This window comes from Tursiops truncatus, chromosome 14 (genome assembly GCF_011762595.2).
Source record: "Tursiops truncatus isolate mTurTru1 chromosome 14, mTurTru1.mat.Y, whole genome shotgun sequence".
Taxonomy (NCBI): Eukaryota; Metazoa; Chordata; class Mammalia; order Artiodactyla; family Delphinidae; genus Tursiops; species Tursiops truncatus.
This window is the reverse complement of record NC_047047.1, coordinates 86352773-86368412: the sequence shown is the minus strand read 5'-3', so window position 1 is coordinate 86368412 and position 15640 is coordinate 86352773. Positions and strand designations below refer to the sequence as shown.

Here is a 15640-nt window from a genome sequence, read left to right as displayed (position 1 = left end):
CCAGGACTGCTGGGTGGAAGGAGCAGGTGGCACCTTTCGAGCTCCTGCAAGTCAACAAAGGAACACTTCTGTGGCTGGAGCTGCCTCAACACGGCTGTGCTGGGGGGTTCACTTAGAGCCCCAGGGGCGTGGCTGTCAAGGCCGCTGTGGCCCTGTCTGGCCCAAGAGCTGAGTAGCTTGTTCCTCTTCCAGCAATAAAGTGAAGCCCTCACCATATCCTCAGAGTGAATATTTACTGAGTCTCTGCTTCCCAGACATTTCTCAGTCTGGGAATTTCTCCCTACCCTCCCGACACCACTCCCCTAGGCCGCCTCCTGCGGTGCCTGCCTTGTCCCTGTCCAGGCCTCGTCCACGTGTGACCAGAGGCATGGTGACGTGGTCCTTGCTGGTGGCTCTCTTCTCCCCAGCTCCCGGATGCCTCCTCGGAGCCCTGGGCATCTCCTGTTAACAATACTAGCTGTGTGAGTTACCACTGGCCGCTTATCTCCCCGATCCCCCCGCAGACCCTGAGCCCTGTCACTCCTGTGTCCCCAGCATCACGCACCGTACACGGTGTCTGGGGCAGGAGTCACCTCGTGGCGGGACCAGGTACTTGACCCGGGCAAGCGCTGAACCCCCGTGAACCCCATCTGCGCGATGAATCCCTCCTGTAACCAAATACGAGAACACGTGTGCGCGTGCCCTGTGCCAGACACTTCACCCTTGTGCGAACGTGAGCCGGCTTTGGTGGGGTGTCTGTATCTCTGTTGTGGTTCACCCCTCAGCCTGTGTTCTGTCCTCTGACCTCGACCTGGCCTGAGCTGTGGGGACATCACAGAACTAGGACTTGCTTGCTGGCCGGAAGTGCTCAGTCTAAGGCGCTCGGTTGAGTTGAGGACATGGGGATGTACCGTGTGGCCTCCTCTGTTCCGTAGTGTGTGTGACTTTAGGGGGGTGTGTCTTCCTTTGGGAAATACATCAGCAGGTGACATGTAGAGCCTTCTGGGGTCAGTCGGATACACGAGCTTGGAGAGGTTAAACAAGAGTCGTAACGTGTTCGGTCTCCTCGTGTGTGTGTGTGTGTGCATGCGTGTTCACGTGGGCTGATACACGGGAGGTGTACTGCATTACCTGTGCCTCGACCAACTGTGATCTCATTGTTTTCCACAGGAGACGTGGGTGACAAAGGACAGAAAGGCGGCGTGGGGCGCCATGGAAAAATCGGTCCCATTGGTTCTAAAGGTACTTCCGACACACCTCTGCTCACTTTCCCTCACAGGCTCACCTCCCGGGCGCTTAGAGAGTAGCTGGTGGTCGTGTTTATTTTGTGCGCTTTATACACGATAAGCTGTGTTCCAGCGTTTGCGTTTTGGGATCGATCAGACTTGACTGGGTGCCACGAGGTGGGGAGAGCTCCCTGCCCCTCAGGGTTCACATGCTGCCTGGGGGAGAATCAGGAGCCCCATTTAGGCAGCGGAAGGACCGCGTTCCCGACACACTGTCCGTCCACCTGCAGCTCGGGTGACTCAGACTCTCTGAGACTGGGGGCTGGCTCCCCATGAGCACGGGGGGCAGGAGGGTGACAGCAGCGTGGGAGCAGCGCCAGTGCCCACGCGACCCCGTTTGACCTGCACAACCCTGGAGGGTGGGCAGCTCGGGAGACTGTCCCCAGGGCAGTTAAGGGGTCGCTCAGCATCTCCCGGCTCTTCTGCGCCCCCGCCCCCCATTCCGCACTCAGTCAGCAGATGCTTTCTGAGCCCCTGGCTTGTCCTGCGCCCATGCTAGACCCCAGAGGGCTCGGGGTGGAGGAGGCGAGGCCCCTCAGCCCCGTGAAGGGCTCCCCCAGGTCCTGTCGTGGGTGCTGGCAGCAGGAGACAGAGGCTGGGGGGCTTGGGGCTGGGAGGGAGTTTGGCTGTGGTCTGCTCTGCCCAGCGCGGTGCCCGCAGTCCTGTGCTCCATCACCGTGCCTGGGGCTTTGAGCTGTGATGGGTCCAGGTGGTCAGTTCCGATCGAATGGCACAGACCTCCCCCGGCCCAGCCTGTCCTTGGTGGGAAGGGTCCCTCAGCCAGGACCGAGCTCGGCGAGCTGCGTCTCTCCTCCCGGCGAATCCGTGGGCAACACCTGCCCCGTGGATTCATTACAGAGCACACAGATCGAGATGCGTGATGTAGAGAGGGATGCGGAAGCTGTGAAAAAGCTTAAAAAAATTGTGGTAAAATATTTGTAACATAAAATTTGTCACTTTAACTATTTTCAGTGTAATTCAGTGACACTAAGCACGACTGCAGTGTTGTAGGACCACCACCGCTACACATTTCCAAAATGTTTTCATTCCCCCAGAGAGAGACTCTGTCCTCATGAGGTAATGACGCCCCACCCCTGCAGCCCCTAGCAGCCTCTGATCTGCTGTCTGTCTCTGTGAACGTGCCTGTGTAGATATTCCATATAAATGGAATCGTACAGTACTTGTCCTCTTGTGTCTTGTTTCACTGGGTATAATGTTCCCAGGGTTCATCTGTGTTGCAGCAGGTGTCAGAATTTCTTTCCTTTTTAAGGCTGGATAATTTTCTGTTGCATGGATGGACCACGTTTTATTTATCCCTTCATCTGCTGACGGCCACTGGGGTTGTTTCCACCTTTTAGCTGCTGTGAGGAACGCAGTGGATACTGGCTACAAGTAGGGATGTGTGTGCTTTGAACAGACAGCATACGCTCTGGGTAAATGTCAGAGCCTCACCAGGGGACAGCTTGCCAAGAAGGCCCTTACTGGGCTTAGCTTACCTGATCTGCTCCATCTCTGAGACTCTGCCGTCCTGGGTCCTTGTCGAGCTGATCCTTGAGTCATTTCCAAGCTCCTGGTGTTGATAAAAGAAAAAAAAAGGAATCACTTGGACGGAGACTGCCGAGCTCTCTCCATCCCCATCAAACGGAACATGACTCTCCAAGGATGTAGAAGTCGCTGCCCCTTCACTGTCCCAGGTCAGCCGAGAAGCTTAAGTTCTCTCAGGGGGAAGAAAGGTAGTGCTTTAGGAATATCCTGTGATTTAAAAATAAATAGCCATTGTCTAATTTCTAGAAAGCTTTGTTGCCATGAGTTCCTCCTATCCCTTTGTTTCGTAAGTTGGAAGAAACGGAGGGGCAGAGTGGCTGAGTCGTCTGTCCTGTCCACAGAAGGCTGGCGCCCAGGTGTCCTGGTGGCTGTGCCCCGGGACACCTTGCTGCCTCTCAGAGAGGGACAGGGAGGACCGCTCTCATCTTGACTCTGTTTGGATGAGGGAACCTCTGCGGTCCATCCGTCTCTGACGTTACCTGTCCTACCTGAATTTTCTAGCTGTGATGTGGGACGTGGAGAGAACTGGCACTGGGTGTTACGGATTTCCGAGGTGATAGCGTGTTCTAGGAAACATGCTGGGTTTTCCAGAATTGACTTAAAGAACGCTCATCTGATGATCTCTGAAGTCCCATGATATGTGGATGTCCCACGTCACATAAACAGAGTCTGAAGAATCAGTCATCTACAGACCATTCCTCCCTCCAGTTCACCGCAGAAGGAGGGTCTGGGAGGAACCGCAGGGCACTGCACATGGAAGAAAGAACATTGCTACCTGGACATTTGAACTCAGGGGACACGTCCCACCCCTGCTTTGTGACTTTGGCCTTGCTTCTCTTTTCCAGGCGAGAAAGGAGATTCTGGTGACATAGGACCCCCTGGCCCTAATGGAGAACCAGGTATGGCATAAGGGGTCCAAGGATTTTTTAGAAATGTGTTAAAATTGCACTTTTAGAAAGTATAAATCATGACATAAAACTTAATAGGCTGGAAAAGCGCGTGTAACTGACACGCCTTCCTCGTGCATCACACCCTCCTGTGGACTATTTCAGTGTTTGCTTTCCTGCTACCTGAACGTTTCGTTCCCGTTCAGGGCTGTGGTCTGCACGCCGGCTGTGTATTATCCCCTCATCACGATCCAGCTTAGATACGCGCGCCCTAAGCGCACTTTCCTCCTTTCCTACTGTTCTCTGGGAGCATCAGGACCCCCTCCTGACCACCAGCTTCTCTGAGAAGCGCGCCCGTACTTTCCGGTTCATCTTCCTCATTCTGGGTGTCCTTGCAGCCGACTCCCCACGACCCTCCTGTCACCGCGGACCCCGGCCCAGCTCAGTGGACTTAACCGACTTCCCTTAACTTCTCCCTGGTGCCAGGAGACCGGGCCGCGGGCAGCCCCCGTCCTCTCTGCCTGCCGCCCTGTGGCCCCTGCTTCTTCCTCTCTTCTCAGAGGAGCTCTGCCCGCTACCCTTTCTTCTTTCTCCATGTGGCACAGCCTGCTGCCCGCTCCAACCCCACCGCTGTTCCCTGGACTTCGGCTGTACCCGCACCCCTGCCCAGCACGCACCTCCACCCCGATGTCACTCAGCCCCTGTCCCTGCCAGGTTCAGGCCGTCTATGCGCAGTGTCCCCCAACCCCTGCCGGACTGTTCCCACCACCATCACTCAGGCTCTTGTGGCCTCTCAGCCCCGTTACTGAAACGCCATCCTAACAGGTGTGCACCCTCCGGTCCTCGTCCCCCACACGTGTGACCGCAGGAGACACTGCACAGATACTAGATCGAGGGGGAAGATACAGTGTCTGCGTCCCTTGGGTAGGCCCTTCCTGCCAGCTGAGGGCACCTGTCAGCTTGATACCGGTCCCATCTCTCCAGAAAACATCAGTGCCTCAAACCTCAGCGAACTCAAAGACAACGTGTGTCTCAGAAAAAGTTCCATTAAAGAAAAAAAACCCAATCACACCAGCATCATTCCAGTGCCCATGTGTTGGGGAGTGTTTGGGTTCTACGTGGTAGAGGGGGGCTGAGAGTTCGGAAGACCGGGCCAGACACCAAAGAGTGTGTTCAGACTGGAAAGGCAGGCTGAGAGCTTCGCACGATGGAATTTCTGGGGAAAAGGTGAGAAGTCCTGCCCCTGTGCTCACAGAGTCAGAGCAGAGGGTGGGCGGGAGCCGGCGGCCCCTCCTGGTCTGGTGGAGAAGCTGAAGCCAGCAGTGCCACCATGGGCGACGGGCCCCCCAAGCGCTGTGCCGGCCGAGTGACATTCTGAGAAGGTTCCCTTACCACGTGGAGCTCTTCACAGCTGGAAGGTTCGGGTCCTCCTGAGAGGGCCAGGAGGAAACACCTGAGCTGAGGCAGGGTTGGCCATGCTGGGATGACTGAACATCACCCCACGGTTCCAGCTCCACCACTTTGCTCAAACGTCCTGTCGTCTCTCCTGCCGCGCTGTCACTGCCCGCAGTCTTCCCGAGGTGACTGTCCTAACCCCCTGCTCTCGCCCGCCCGTCTCGCCGCCAAACCTCCACTGACCTCCTCCTAAGCGACCAGAGCGAGATTGTGAAACGTGCATGGGACCTTGGTGCCCCTGTGGAAGCCCTTCCACTGCTCCCTGCCTTTAGGATCAAGTCTGAAGTCTCCATTGCAGCCTCAAAGGCTTTCGTGTTTTGAATCGCCTAGCATGCTGGGGAGGGGGTACCCCCCCCGAGCCCGCCCCTGGGTCAGTCCCATCACACGCCGGGCGCGGTCTCCGCAGGCATCCCGTGTGAGTGCGGCCAGCTGAGGAAGGCCGTCGGGGAGACAGACAACCAGGTCGCGCAGATCACAGCGGAGCTGAAGTTCATCAAACACGGTACGTGCTTCTCGGGGCTTCCCTGCTCCCGTGTCCCCCCGACCCCTGCCCGGAGGCAGAGCGGCCCTGGGTCTGCTCCCCGTGCGCGCGTGCTGGGTTGGCGCCCCGGGTTTGCTGGGGACCCGCGAGCGCTCGCCCTCCAGCCCTGTCCCCGCAGCCGTCGCCGGCGTGCGCGAGACGGAGCAGAAGATCTACCTGCTGGTGAAGGAGGAGAAGCGGTACGTGGATGCACAGCTGGCCTGCCAGGGCCGGGGCGGCACGCTGGGCATGCCCAAGGATGAGGCCGCCAACGGGCTGCTGGCCGCCTACATCGCGCAGGCCGGCCTGGCCCGCGTCTTCATCGGCATCAACGACCTGGAGCGGGAGGGCACCTTTGTCTACGCGGACCGCTCGCCCATGCAGACCTTCAGCCAGTGGCGCAGCGGGGAGCCCAACAACGCCTATGACGACGAGGATTGCGTGGAGCTGGTGGCTTCCGGGGGCTGGAACGACGTGGCCTGCCACCTCACCATGCACTTCCTCTGCGAGTTCGACAAGGAGCACGTGTAGCGGGGGCCCTGCTGCTCCAGCATCGGCGGCCCCTCCGCCACCGGCTGGCTGCCGGCTGCCACCACGGGTGGGAGGCTCTGCCCGCCACGTGGTCCCCAAGCAGGAGTGCGGGGTCCCCGGTAAAGGCTCCTTTTCTGAATCTTAGAGAATGGTGCATGCTTGGGCGAAAAAGAAGGAAAAAAAAATACGTGTTTCTGGGTATTATGTCTGAAGAACTAGAGTTTTATTATTTGTAGTGTAGACAAAATGTTCGTTATGTAATTATTACTCAGAATCGCTCTTGGCTTTGTGCAAAGTATGAAACGAGATCTTTAAATGTTATAACAGTTAAGTACAAACAATGGTAGAGGGGTCTTAAATGACTACCTTCCTTTTAATTTCTATATGGAAAAGAATCCTCTTAGCTTAGATCAATGCTTCTGTAAAAGTAGAAACAATTTTGCTTTGCTGCGGATTTCAGGAAAAAGAAAAGTAAATGCTCCGAATTTGACAACTGAATGTTGTTCTCTCAGTGTCTTCTCTAGCGGTATTCGTTATCTATTCCTGTATCGCGGTCACCCCCAAACAGCGACTCACGACAAAGCATCAATGTCCTCGCAGGTCCTGTGGGGCGGGACTTCACCCAGAGCTCGGCTCTGTTGGGGGGGGGGGGGGGGCTCTGTTTCACCAGCCACACTTGACCGTGAGGTTGCTGGTGGCATTCAGTGCCACACGGGTGGCTGGATGGAGGCCTGGGTTCCTTGCCGGGCCCCTCTGCCCTGGGCATCTCCTCAAGGACCGCTGGCCACCTCAGAGCAGTGCGAGCGTGCGCCCATCCTGGAAAGCGACCCCCCCCCCATCACTGTCTGCGTTCTGGTCTCAGAAGCCTGTCCCCAGGTCCAGCCTGAACTTGGGGAGGGGACTCCTGGACACGGGACCGCTAGGGGCCATCCCAGAAGCTGCCTGCCCGGCACCCACGGTTCTTCCTTTTGTACATCAGAATCCCCAGTAAAACATAATAAACATCTTCATTTTTCAAAGAAAACAGGCAGACACGCACCCACAAAGGAAAACAGCTGGGGCTGGGAGCCAGAAGGGGGCTCCGGGGACACCGCTCTCCAGGGCCTCTTGTGTGTCTGCGTGTCTTGGGAGCGAGGCCCCGGCTGCGTTCTGGACCGCGCCTGCAGGGTGTTTGTGTAGCGACTGTTTTGGAGGAAGGGGAGTGTCTGCCTAGAGCTGCTGGTGCGGTGAGAGCCCAGCGCAGTAAAGGTGCCGCTGGCTTCTTCCCCAGGGGCTGGTCCTCTTTGTGCCCTGCAGACTGGAGCTCAGGCCCCGGTGCTATTGCTGTAGGTGCCACAGGGGCCAAGGCAGCGGCTCTGCTCCGGGTATCTGCGGGACCCCCGCTGCACCCACGGGCCTGTGGGGCAGCCAGGCACCCCTACTCACAGCCCAGGGCCCATGACCTTGAGCTGGCCCAGGTGCCTGTCCTGTGAGGGGACCTGTGCAAGGGAACTGACCAGGTGGTGACTGCGGTTGGGCAGGGCGTCCTGAAGCCGGAGCTTCCCCAGCATCACCACGACGGCCTCGGCCCATGCGACTGCCCTCGGTCACCTGGACAGAGCTGCCCTGGCTCTAGGGTGGGTCAGGTGTGCCCCACCCCTCCGGGCTCTTCACCGGGGTCAAGGGCAGCCCAGGGCAAGCCGGCGCCTCCCTGGGTCTGGATTCGTCCCTGGTAGGGGAGGAGTTGGGATGGGGCCACTTTTGTGCTCTCGTGTCGCCTCGGCTCTCAGGTGAAACCAGAGGGAAACGATCCACGCCCCGTCCTGTCGCCGCCTCCGATGAGCCCGCCTCCGAGGGTCTGTGCCAGCACGAAGCGCAGGAAAGCACGCCGGCCTTTGTCTGTGCCCGGGTCACACACCTCTACAGGGCTGTGACGGTTTCAAAGACAATTTGATAGGACAGGCGCAGCCGGCAGGAGGCCAGAAGCACAGCCGCTAATTGAATCCCCCAGCTCGGCAGGAAGGGCCCGCGGGGTGGGCCGCGGCCCCTGATTTGCAGCGCAGGAGGGAGGCGGTCTGGTTGAGGGGAGAACCGGGATTTATTAGGTGCTGCATCGAGGCGTGACCGGAAAGCTGGTGCGCGGCCACCTCTCTGAGCCCCGGGTGCAGCGTGGGCGGAGAGGATGGGCGGCGGCGGCGTACCCGCGCGTCCACACTGCCACCCAGCGGCCGCGGGGGGACGTGCACCCGCGAGACGATGCTGCAGGGGTCCCGGGCCCCCTAGGCTGCCCGCCGCCACACTGAGGCTCTGGGGGTTCGTGTGTGTGTGTATGCATGCGCGCGTGTGTGTGTGAGAGACAGAGGTATTGAGAGAGTGGGGATCAGTCAGAAACGGAGAAGGGAGACAGATGCAGAAGAACAAAGGGACAAAGGGCAGCAGGGAGGGGAGGAGGGCCCCCCAGACCCAGCAGTGCCAGACCCTTCAGGGAACACTCAGCCGTGCTCCGTGTGGCTTCTCATCGAGGCCTGAGTGTGACCCCAGGTGGCGGCAGCCATGGAGACCTGACAAACAGAGGAGTCGGGAAAAGCATTGGTCTTCTGACCGTAGGGGTCATGGCGAGCTCTAGCATGGGCTTCCACTCCTCGCCCTGGGCCCGGTGCCCCTGCAGCACGGGGGACGAGCGGGGTTTCGGGGGGCTGCAGCGAGAATGGCAAGAGGGTGTCTCCTCTCGGGCGGGGACCCGCGGCTCAACGCCTTCTTGTCCCCGGGGCAGCCTCTGTCTGTCGGTTCCTGCCTCACCCAGACTTGACAAACTGGCTTCCGCGCCTGCCGCCCTGGGGGTCTGGACGGCGCCCACCTGCTTCCTTGGGGGTGGGTGGCAGGCGAGGGCCCAGGAGTGGTCACCAGGGGTAACCCCGTTTAATCTAGCAGATCAGAACCAAGGGCAGGTGGCGTTTATTAGCTGTAAGCAAAAAAATCTGCGTCTGGCTAATTTAAGCAGAAAGGGAATTGTTGAAAGCTTTTTGGCAGTTCAAAGGAATTTTGGAAAGACTGGAGAATGTCTTGGGTGCTACACGGAAGGGAGAAAAGCCCATACACCATGCAGGGCCTGCAGGGTCCCTCTGCCGGTAGCCGGCTGCAGACAGGAGCAACTGCCCTGCACGCCCGCGCTGAGCTCCACATTCAGCATTGGGATCGAGCCTGTCTGGGTACCTAGATCTCCAGGCCAGTTATGTGTGTCTGCCCAGGTTGTGCACTGCACAGATCCAGAGGCACCACACCGAGAACATTCCGCACACAGTGGCTTTGTATGTGTCTGTGCCCTAGATATGAGGAAGGCTGGGAAAGCTTGCCGTTTGCAGTGTTGATGGCGGGAGGGAAACTCTGCTTCACAAGGATGGGGTATCCCAAGCAGACCATATCAAGGTAGCTTAAACCACCGCCAAACTTAGGGACTTTAAACAGTAACGGACGAGTTTTGTTCTTAAGAATTTCATCTGGAAGGGGAGACATGTGCCCCCTGAGACCAGAGGGTCCAGTGGGAGCCGAATGGGGGAGGGCCAGGCAGGTTCTGGAAGGGGATGGGGGCAGTCTCTCCCGACAGTTTGGTTTCATCCCGGAGGACTGGAGGTGCAGGGGGGAGCAGGGCAGGCCAAGACCCGGTAAAGAGAACCCAGGAAGGAAAGTGGGAGGGGTTCTTGAGGCAGGAAACCCCTCCAGGCATCAGAGGATCCCTCGCTCCGGCGCTCCGGCACTCCTGCTGCTCTGAATCCCTGCTCGGTTTAGCCGCTTACGACTTAGGCTCCCTGGAATAACCTTGGGCCTCAGTTTCTCCATCTGTGATAACAGCGCTCTGCAGGGTTGTGTGATGATGAGTGTGATCACCTGTGCCCCTCGTGTGTCAGGTGTGGCCATGTGTGTCAGGTGTGATCATGTGTGTCAGGTGTGGCCACGTGTGTCAGGCAGGTGCTCAGCTGTCCCCGTCTCACCGGAAGCCCTTCCACAGACCCCAGGCTCCCAGGGCTGGGACATGTGTCTTTCTTGCCACGAGGCACAGGTGTGCTTTCTCAAGGTCCGCGAGACCCTTTAACCCCCATGGAAGCTCTGTGTGCGTCTGCGCTTTCCCGGCTGAGGGTCCTTCCCGTTCTCAGCCCCCCTGGCTCTCTTCTCTGCCTGGAACCACTGCTGGGTGTGCTGAACACATGCTCTCACGGAGGCCTCCTAGAGACAAAGCCCAGGGGACCCAGGAACCAGGGAAGAGGGGCTTCAGGCCAGGTTGCTGTTAGGGATGGGGGCGGACAGTGGCAGGGTCAGCGACAGCGGGGGGGCCCAGGTCTGCCTTGGCCTCGCACAGGGGTCTTGCAGGGGCGCCCTTGGCTTCTGCAGGGAGGGGCTGCTCAGCTTGAAGCTCTAGCTCCCTGCAGCCCTTGTGACATCACACAGGTGAGGCCCGTCCCCGGGAAACTCTTGACTCCCCGGCTCGGGCCCCTACAAATTTTCTCCTGCTGGCACCTGAGTACCATGGGACCTTGGCTGGCTAGTGGGAAGTAAGAAACCTGATTCTGAACACCGAACGTCAGGACTCCTGGTGAGCTTGGAGGGCTGTTTATAAACAACTTGCTATTTTAAAGTTGTTATTGCAGAAAGAACAGGGCGACAGAGAGGAATTTATCAGCACAGCAAGCGTTTGACCCTTTGAGAGGTGAGAGTGGGACGGATCTCCGCAGACGTTTGGTGTTGGGGGTGGCTGAATGCCGGGAATGGTGTTTGCGGAGCTGGGAACAGCCCGAGTGTGCTGAGTGGCTCTGGGCTCTGGTCCTGCTCTGCTGGGGTTTTAGCCACTTTGGTCTGTACAAAAACACTAAAGAACTAAGCCCACAGGTGAAATGAAACTTTGTCCCAAAGAAGAGCCACGCATCCGCGGGAAACTTGAACAAATCCCCAAGCACGTCCACCAGGGATCTCAGTGCTGACCTCGGGCTCCCCCACATCGCTACCTGTATGCGCTCTAGCTTTGTCCCACACTTGAATAAACTTCTTTTATTTCACTGTAAGTCTCAGCCTTTTGCCCAGAGGCTTTTTTATTAGGCCCCATCGGCAGTGATAACAGAAGCCTCTGTTCTTGAATGGGAATTGTCGGGACAGCCTGGCTTGCTCCTCAGAGGGAGACCACCCTCCCACATTTCTTAGACTCACCCCGTCGCACCTTCCTATTTTAAGACAAATCCCAGAGGAAAACAGCTTTTGACTGTGAAATGTCAAGATTATGCTTTTTTCCACCAAGAGAAACTAACGGCCTCACTGCATTGGAATAACCCATTATAATGTTCCTCATTTCTGATGACGGCCTCACTGCATTGGAATAACCCATTATAATGCTCCTCATTTCTGATGACTAAGTTGCAGTTTGCATGAAAAGCTTTAGCATATTCATTAAACATCACAGCCTGGCCTCAGCCACAGCCCCTTTTAGAGGTGATCTTGCTCTTTGCCTACAATTATTTAAAAGCTAATTTTATTCTATTTAAAAAAATAAATTTATTTATTTATTATTTTTATTCTTGGCTGCATTGGGTCTTCGTTGCTGCGCGTGGGCTTTCTCTAGTTGCGGCGAGCAGGAGCCACTGTTCGTTGTGGTGCGTGGGCTTCTCATTGTGGTGGCTTCTCTTGTTGTGGAGCACGGGCTCTAGGCGCCTGGGCTTCAGTAGTTGTGGCTTGCAGGCTCTAGAGCGCAGGCTCAGTAGTTGTGGCACACGGGCTTAGTTGCTCCACGGCCTGTGGCATCTTCCCGGACCAGGGCTTGAACCCGTGTCCCCTGCATTGGCAGGCGGATTTTTAACCACTACGCCACCAGGGAAGCCCCTAAAAGCTACTTTTTTTTTTTTTTTTTTTTTGCGGTACGCGGGCCTCTCACTGTTGTGGCCTCTCCCGCCGCGGAGCACAGGCTCCGGACGTGCAGGCTCAGTGGCCACGGCTCACAGGCCCAGCCGCTACGCGGCATGTGGGATCCTCCCTGACCGGGGCACGAACCCGCGTCCCCGGCATCGGCAGGCGGACTCTCAACCACTGCGCCACCAGGGAAGCCCTAAAAGCTACTTTTAAATGAACTAGTAAGGGATTCCAGATTTAGACGGATTTAGAAGTAGATGCCATAGGTGGTCTGAGCAGGTGGTCGGGTCTGGGGGCTCCTCCCCGTTTCCCTACAGACCTGGCTGCTCCATCAGTAGAGGTGGGGGGGGGCCGTGAGCAGAGGGTTTGGTGAGCCCGCAGCCCCCGGGTCCCAGAGCTGTGGACCCCCCACTGGCTTCCCTGAGACACCGCAGGTGATTAGACTAAACCCACTGGATCAGCCAGAACTGCCTCCCTCTCACAGGGTCTATAACCTTGGTCACAGCTGCAAGCTCTCCTTGCCGTGTGAGGTGATGCAGGCACAGGTTTCCGGGACTGGGGAGCAACATTGCTGGGGGGCCTTCTGCCCACCACAGGGTGGACAGGCGGTGCCGACACCCAGGCCCTCCGTGCATGTCTCTGTTGTTGGGATCAGTGGTGTGCCCTGGCTGCTCTCTCCTCCTGGACTCGTTCCTTGCAGTGAGGAAGTGTGTGTTTATGGGTCGCCTTATTGAACTCAGACCCAATTAACCAAGGGAGTCTGCCTATGGGCAAAGTCTGACTGGACACCAGTACAGAGTCCCCGGGCCCTGTGTTTGCTTCTCCAGAGAAGATGCAGCACACCCGTCTGTTTCTGGGGAACCTCAGCCGGCCTCCCGTTTGTTCCCTCAGCGCCCACACAGCAGCCCCCCTCCAGAGGCCTCTCTGCCCCTCCCACGCTCCAGCTCCGCCCACCCACGCTCCAGCCCCGCCCACCTCATCCTGCCCACTCTTCTCCTTGGATAGCCTTGGATGGGGCCTCTCTGCCCCTCCCACGCTCCAGCCCCGCCCACCTCACCCTGCCCACTCTTCTCCTTGGATGGCCTCGGATGGGTGTGGCACCTGAGTTCGTAGGAGGAAAGTCAGTGGGTCTCTCAGGGTGAGAAGAAGCACTTAAAGCACCCAGGCCGAGGTTCCAGCTCACTTACCACTGCAGGGACCCCGACTAGAAGATCACGAATCAGACCCAAGGGCGGCCTCCTTGAGAAAGCCCATTATTGCAAAAGGCTTCCGAGAACTTCTCTTCAATTGGCGACAGTTATGAGCAAAGGCAGCATTGTCTGAGGTTTAAACAAAAAGACATTTTGCACCTGTGAAAAGAATTCCCCGGCCCTCTGTGTTTTCTTACAGTAGAGATGAGTGGTCCTCAGACTTCAGTAGGAGAATCACGTGGAGAGCTTAACGTGGTGTGCGAGGCGCCAGGTAAGGCACAGAGGGAAAGACCCAGGCCTGCCTTCCAGAGCCTACACTCTGCCCGGAGACGTCTAGACCAGCGCTGGCAACAAGGCAGGCCAGGGCGCGGCGTGGGGTGGGGAAGCACGGAGGACCACGTAGGTAAGTGATGCTCAAAGGACTCCTCAGGAGGGGAGGGAGCTGGCCAGACAGAGGATGCAGCAAAGGGAGTTGACGGGGGGCCTGAGGGGCAGGACCCTGGAGGGTAGGTGAGGGCCCCTGTGTCCCAGGGTTTAGGCCCTGGGGCAGGGGAGGGACTCCCAGGTCAGCTCCCTGTGCTTCGCTCGCTCTGCTACATTCTCAGGGGCAGGTGTCAACCAAAACAACCCCTGCACAACCTCAAAGTTGAGAGTTATGTTTTATTTGGCGGACAAAACTGAGGACTTAAGCCCAGGACGCAGCCTGTCAGTAGCGCTGAGGGACCGCTGTGCAGAGGTCGGGGAGGAACCAGGATCTACAGGGGTTTTTGCCACAAAGACCAGGTAGTCGCAACATCAAAGATGACTGTTCATTAAAGAAAACCACACATCTCAGGTTAATGAATTCAGCCCTTTTCTATGCATGGGAAGATGCAAGAGTCTGCGCTCACCGGAATCGTTCCTTTGATCCGCACCTCAGCTACCTGGGGCCAGGATCCTGTGCTTTTTCATCCTGAGTCCCCGCAGGGGGCCCCCTGTCTTCAGGGGGTGGCTGCAGGGGCTGAGGGCTTGGTGGCGGGCATCCTGTTTCCATCCTGAGCTCCCTCAGGGCTCACCATCTGGGCGGCTGCAATGTGATGGCTCGATGGCCCAACATCCTTTGTTTACTGATACGGCAGCAGCATTTGTTTCATTGATGCAGGTCGCACATAGCAACAGCCCCACAAGCTAGGTCACCCAAACCGCTGGCAGCTCCAGAACAGCCAGGTCCTCCCCTGCCTTTTGGGTTCTGGCTGGCGTCGGAGGCCAGGACACTGCATCCTTTCCAGACCACAGGTGTCCCTGGGCCCCAGGTTCAGTAGGGTGGCCAGCAGCCACTTTACACCTTACTCTCAGAAATGGTCTGCTTTGGGAGTTTCCTGGCGGTCCAGTGTTTAGGGCTTGGTGCTCTCACTGCCATGGCCTGGGTTCGATTCCTGGTCCGGGAACTAAGATCCTGCTAGCCTAGCAGCGTGGCCAAAAGAAAAAAGAAGTTCTGCTTTGGTTAACAAATCACCAGGCCAGACTACCTGCAGGACATCCTCTGATGAGCTGGCTGAGACACAGGGGTGACCTTGTGCCCCCCCCCTTTTTAAATTTTTTGCCCTTGCTCTGTGAAAGATTCACAAAGCCCAATGTCCTTTGTTCTTGAAAATAAGTTGGTTTATTTTCTTTCCAAGTGTAAGAAGTTAGCACTTTTGCATCCAGATGGTAAAGGGGATTAACAAAGAAGCATGGGAAGGAAAGATTAAGGGGGAAGCAGGCAATGAAATCTAAACGTTAAAAGCACATTGTGACTTAATTGCACATTGTTTCTCTCCCCCCAGGCAGTTTCACGTTTCCTTTTTACTGCAGCTCCTAATGTTTCACTAGGGAATGAAATAAAATGGTTTGTAATTTATGGTTATTTTATCCTTACTTCTTTCTTTCTTTGGTTAGATTTTATTTGCAACAGATGACTTTTTTGCTCCTGCAGAAAACCTTATAAAGGTACTGTAAATTGGCCTCTGCAAGTGCTGGGGTGGGGTAATCCACGAAGCCCTGCTAATTAAAATCTCCCCGTGTACTTGGGCTGGGAGTCACACGACGCCAATCAGTGAATTAGCATATTAGAACAGCAGAAAAGTGTAGAAATCAGCCTCCACTCATGCTAAGACGTGGCAGAGACAGACGGGGACCTGACACAGGAATTTGGGACCACTTTGCTCTACGGGGGAAATCACTGAGATCCTCCTGTATTTCTCTCTGCCCCACGTGGTGTTCATAATCCGTGATGGGAAGAAAAGTGGGGCAGATCTTGAATTTTTTTGAAAATGTTTTACCTGCCTAATTATAAAAATGTAGGACATGTTTATTAAAAAGAGAAAATACTGATAAATATGGGGAAGAACCGGAACTCTG

At 56.8% G+C, this 15640-nt stretch overlaps 1 protein-coding gene and 2 long non-coding RNA genes across 3 annotated transcripts in view; 2 read left to right on the top strand and 1 right to left on the bottom strand.

The window, feature by feature from the left end:
* The window catches only part of COLEC11 (collectin subfamily member 11), a 34488-nt gene extending 27793 nt beyond the window's left edge, over window positions 1-6695 (top strand). Inside the window, exons 6-9 of the mRNA XM_019943368.3 lie at window positions 1150-1221; window positions 3656-3709; window positions 5559-5654; window positions 5812-6695. Of these exons, the coding sequence (XP_019798927.1) occupies window positions 1150-1221; window positions 3656-3709; window positions 5559-5654; window positions 5812-6203 (614 nt within the window). The 3' untranslated portion in view covers window positions 6204-6695. The remainder of the gene's footprint in view (window positions 1-1149; window positions 1222-3655; window positions 3710-5558; window positions 5655-5811) is intronic.
* Window positions 226-5989, bottom strand: LOC141276363 (uncharacterized). The gene is made up of 6 exons (XR_012325831.1): window positions 5850-5989; window positions 2762-2835; window positions 1947-2177; window positions 1265-1421; window positions 545-647; window positions 226-441 (listed from the first exon to the last, which is right to left on the bottom strand). It is a non-coding gene; the product is annotated as an uncharacterized lncRNA (long non-coding RNA).
* Window positions 6696-10727: 4032 nt separating the features above from the next.
* On the top strand, window positions 10728-15229 carry LOC141276418 (uncharacterized). Its single transcript, XR_012325919.1, has 3 exons — window positions 10728-10770; window positions 13464-13532; window positions 15179-15229. It is a non-coding gene; the product is annotated as an uncharacterized lncRNA (long non-coding RNA).
* The last annotated feature ends 411 nt before the right edge of the window (window positions 15230-15640 follow it).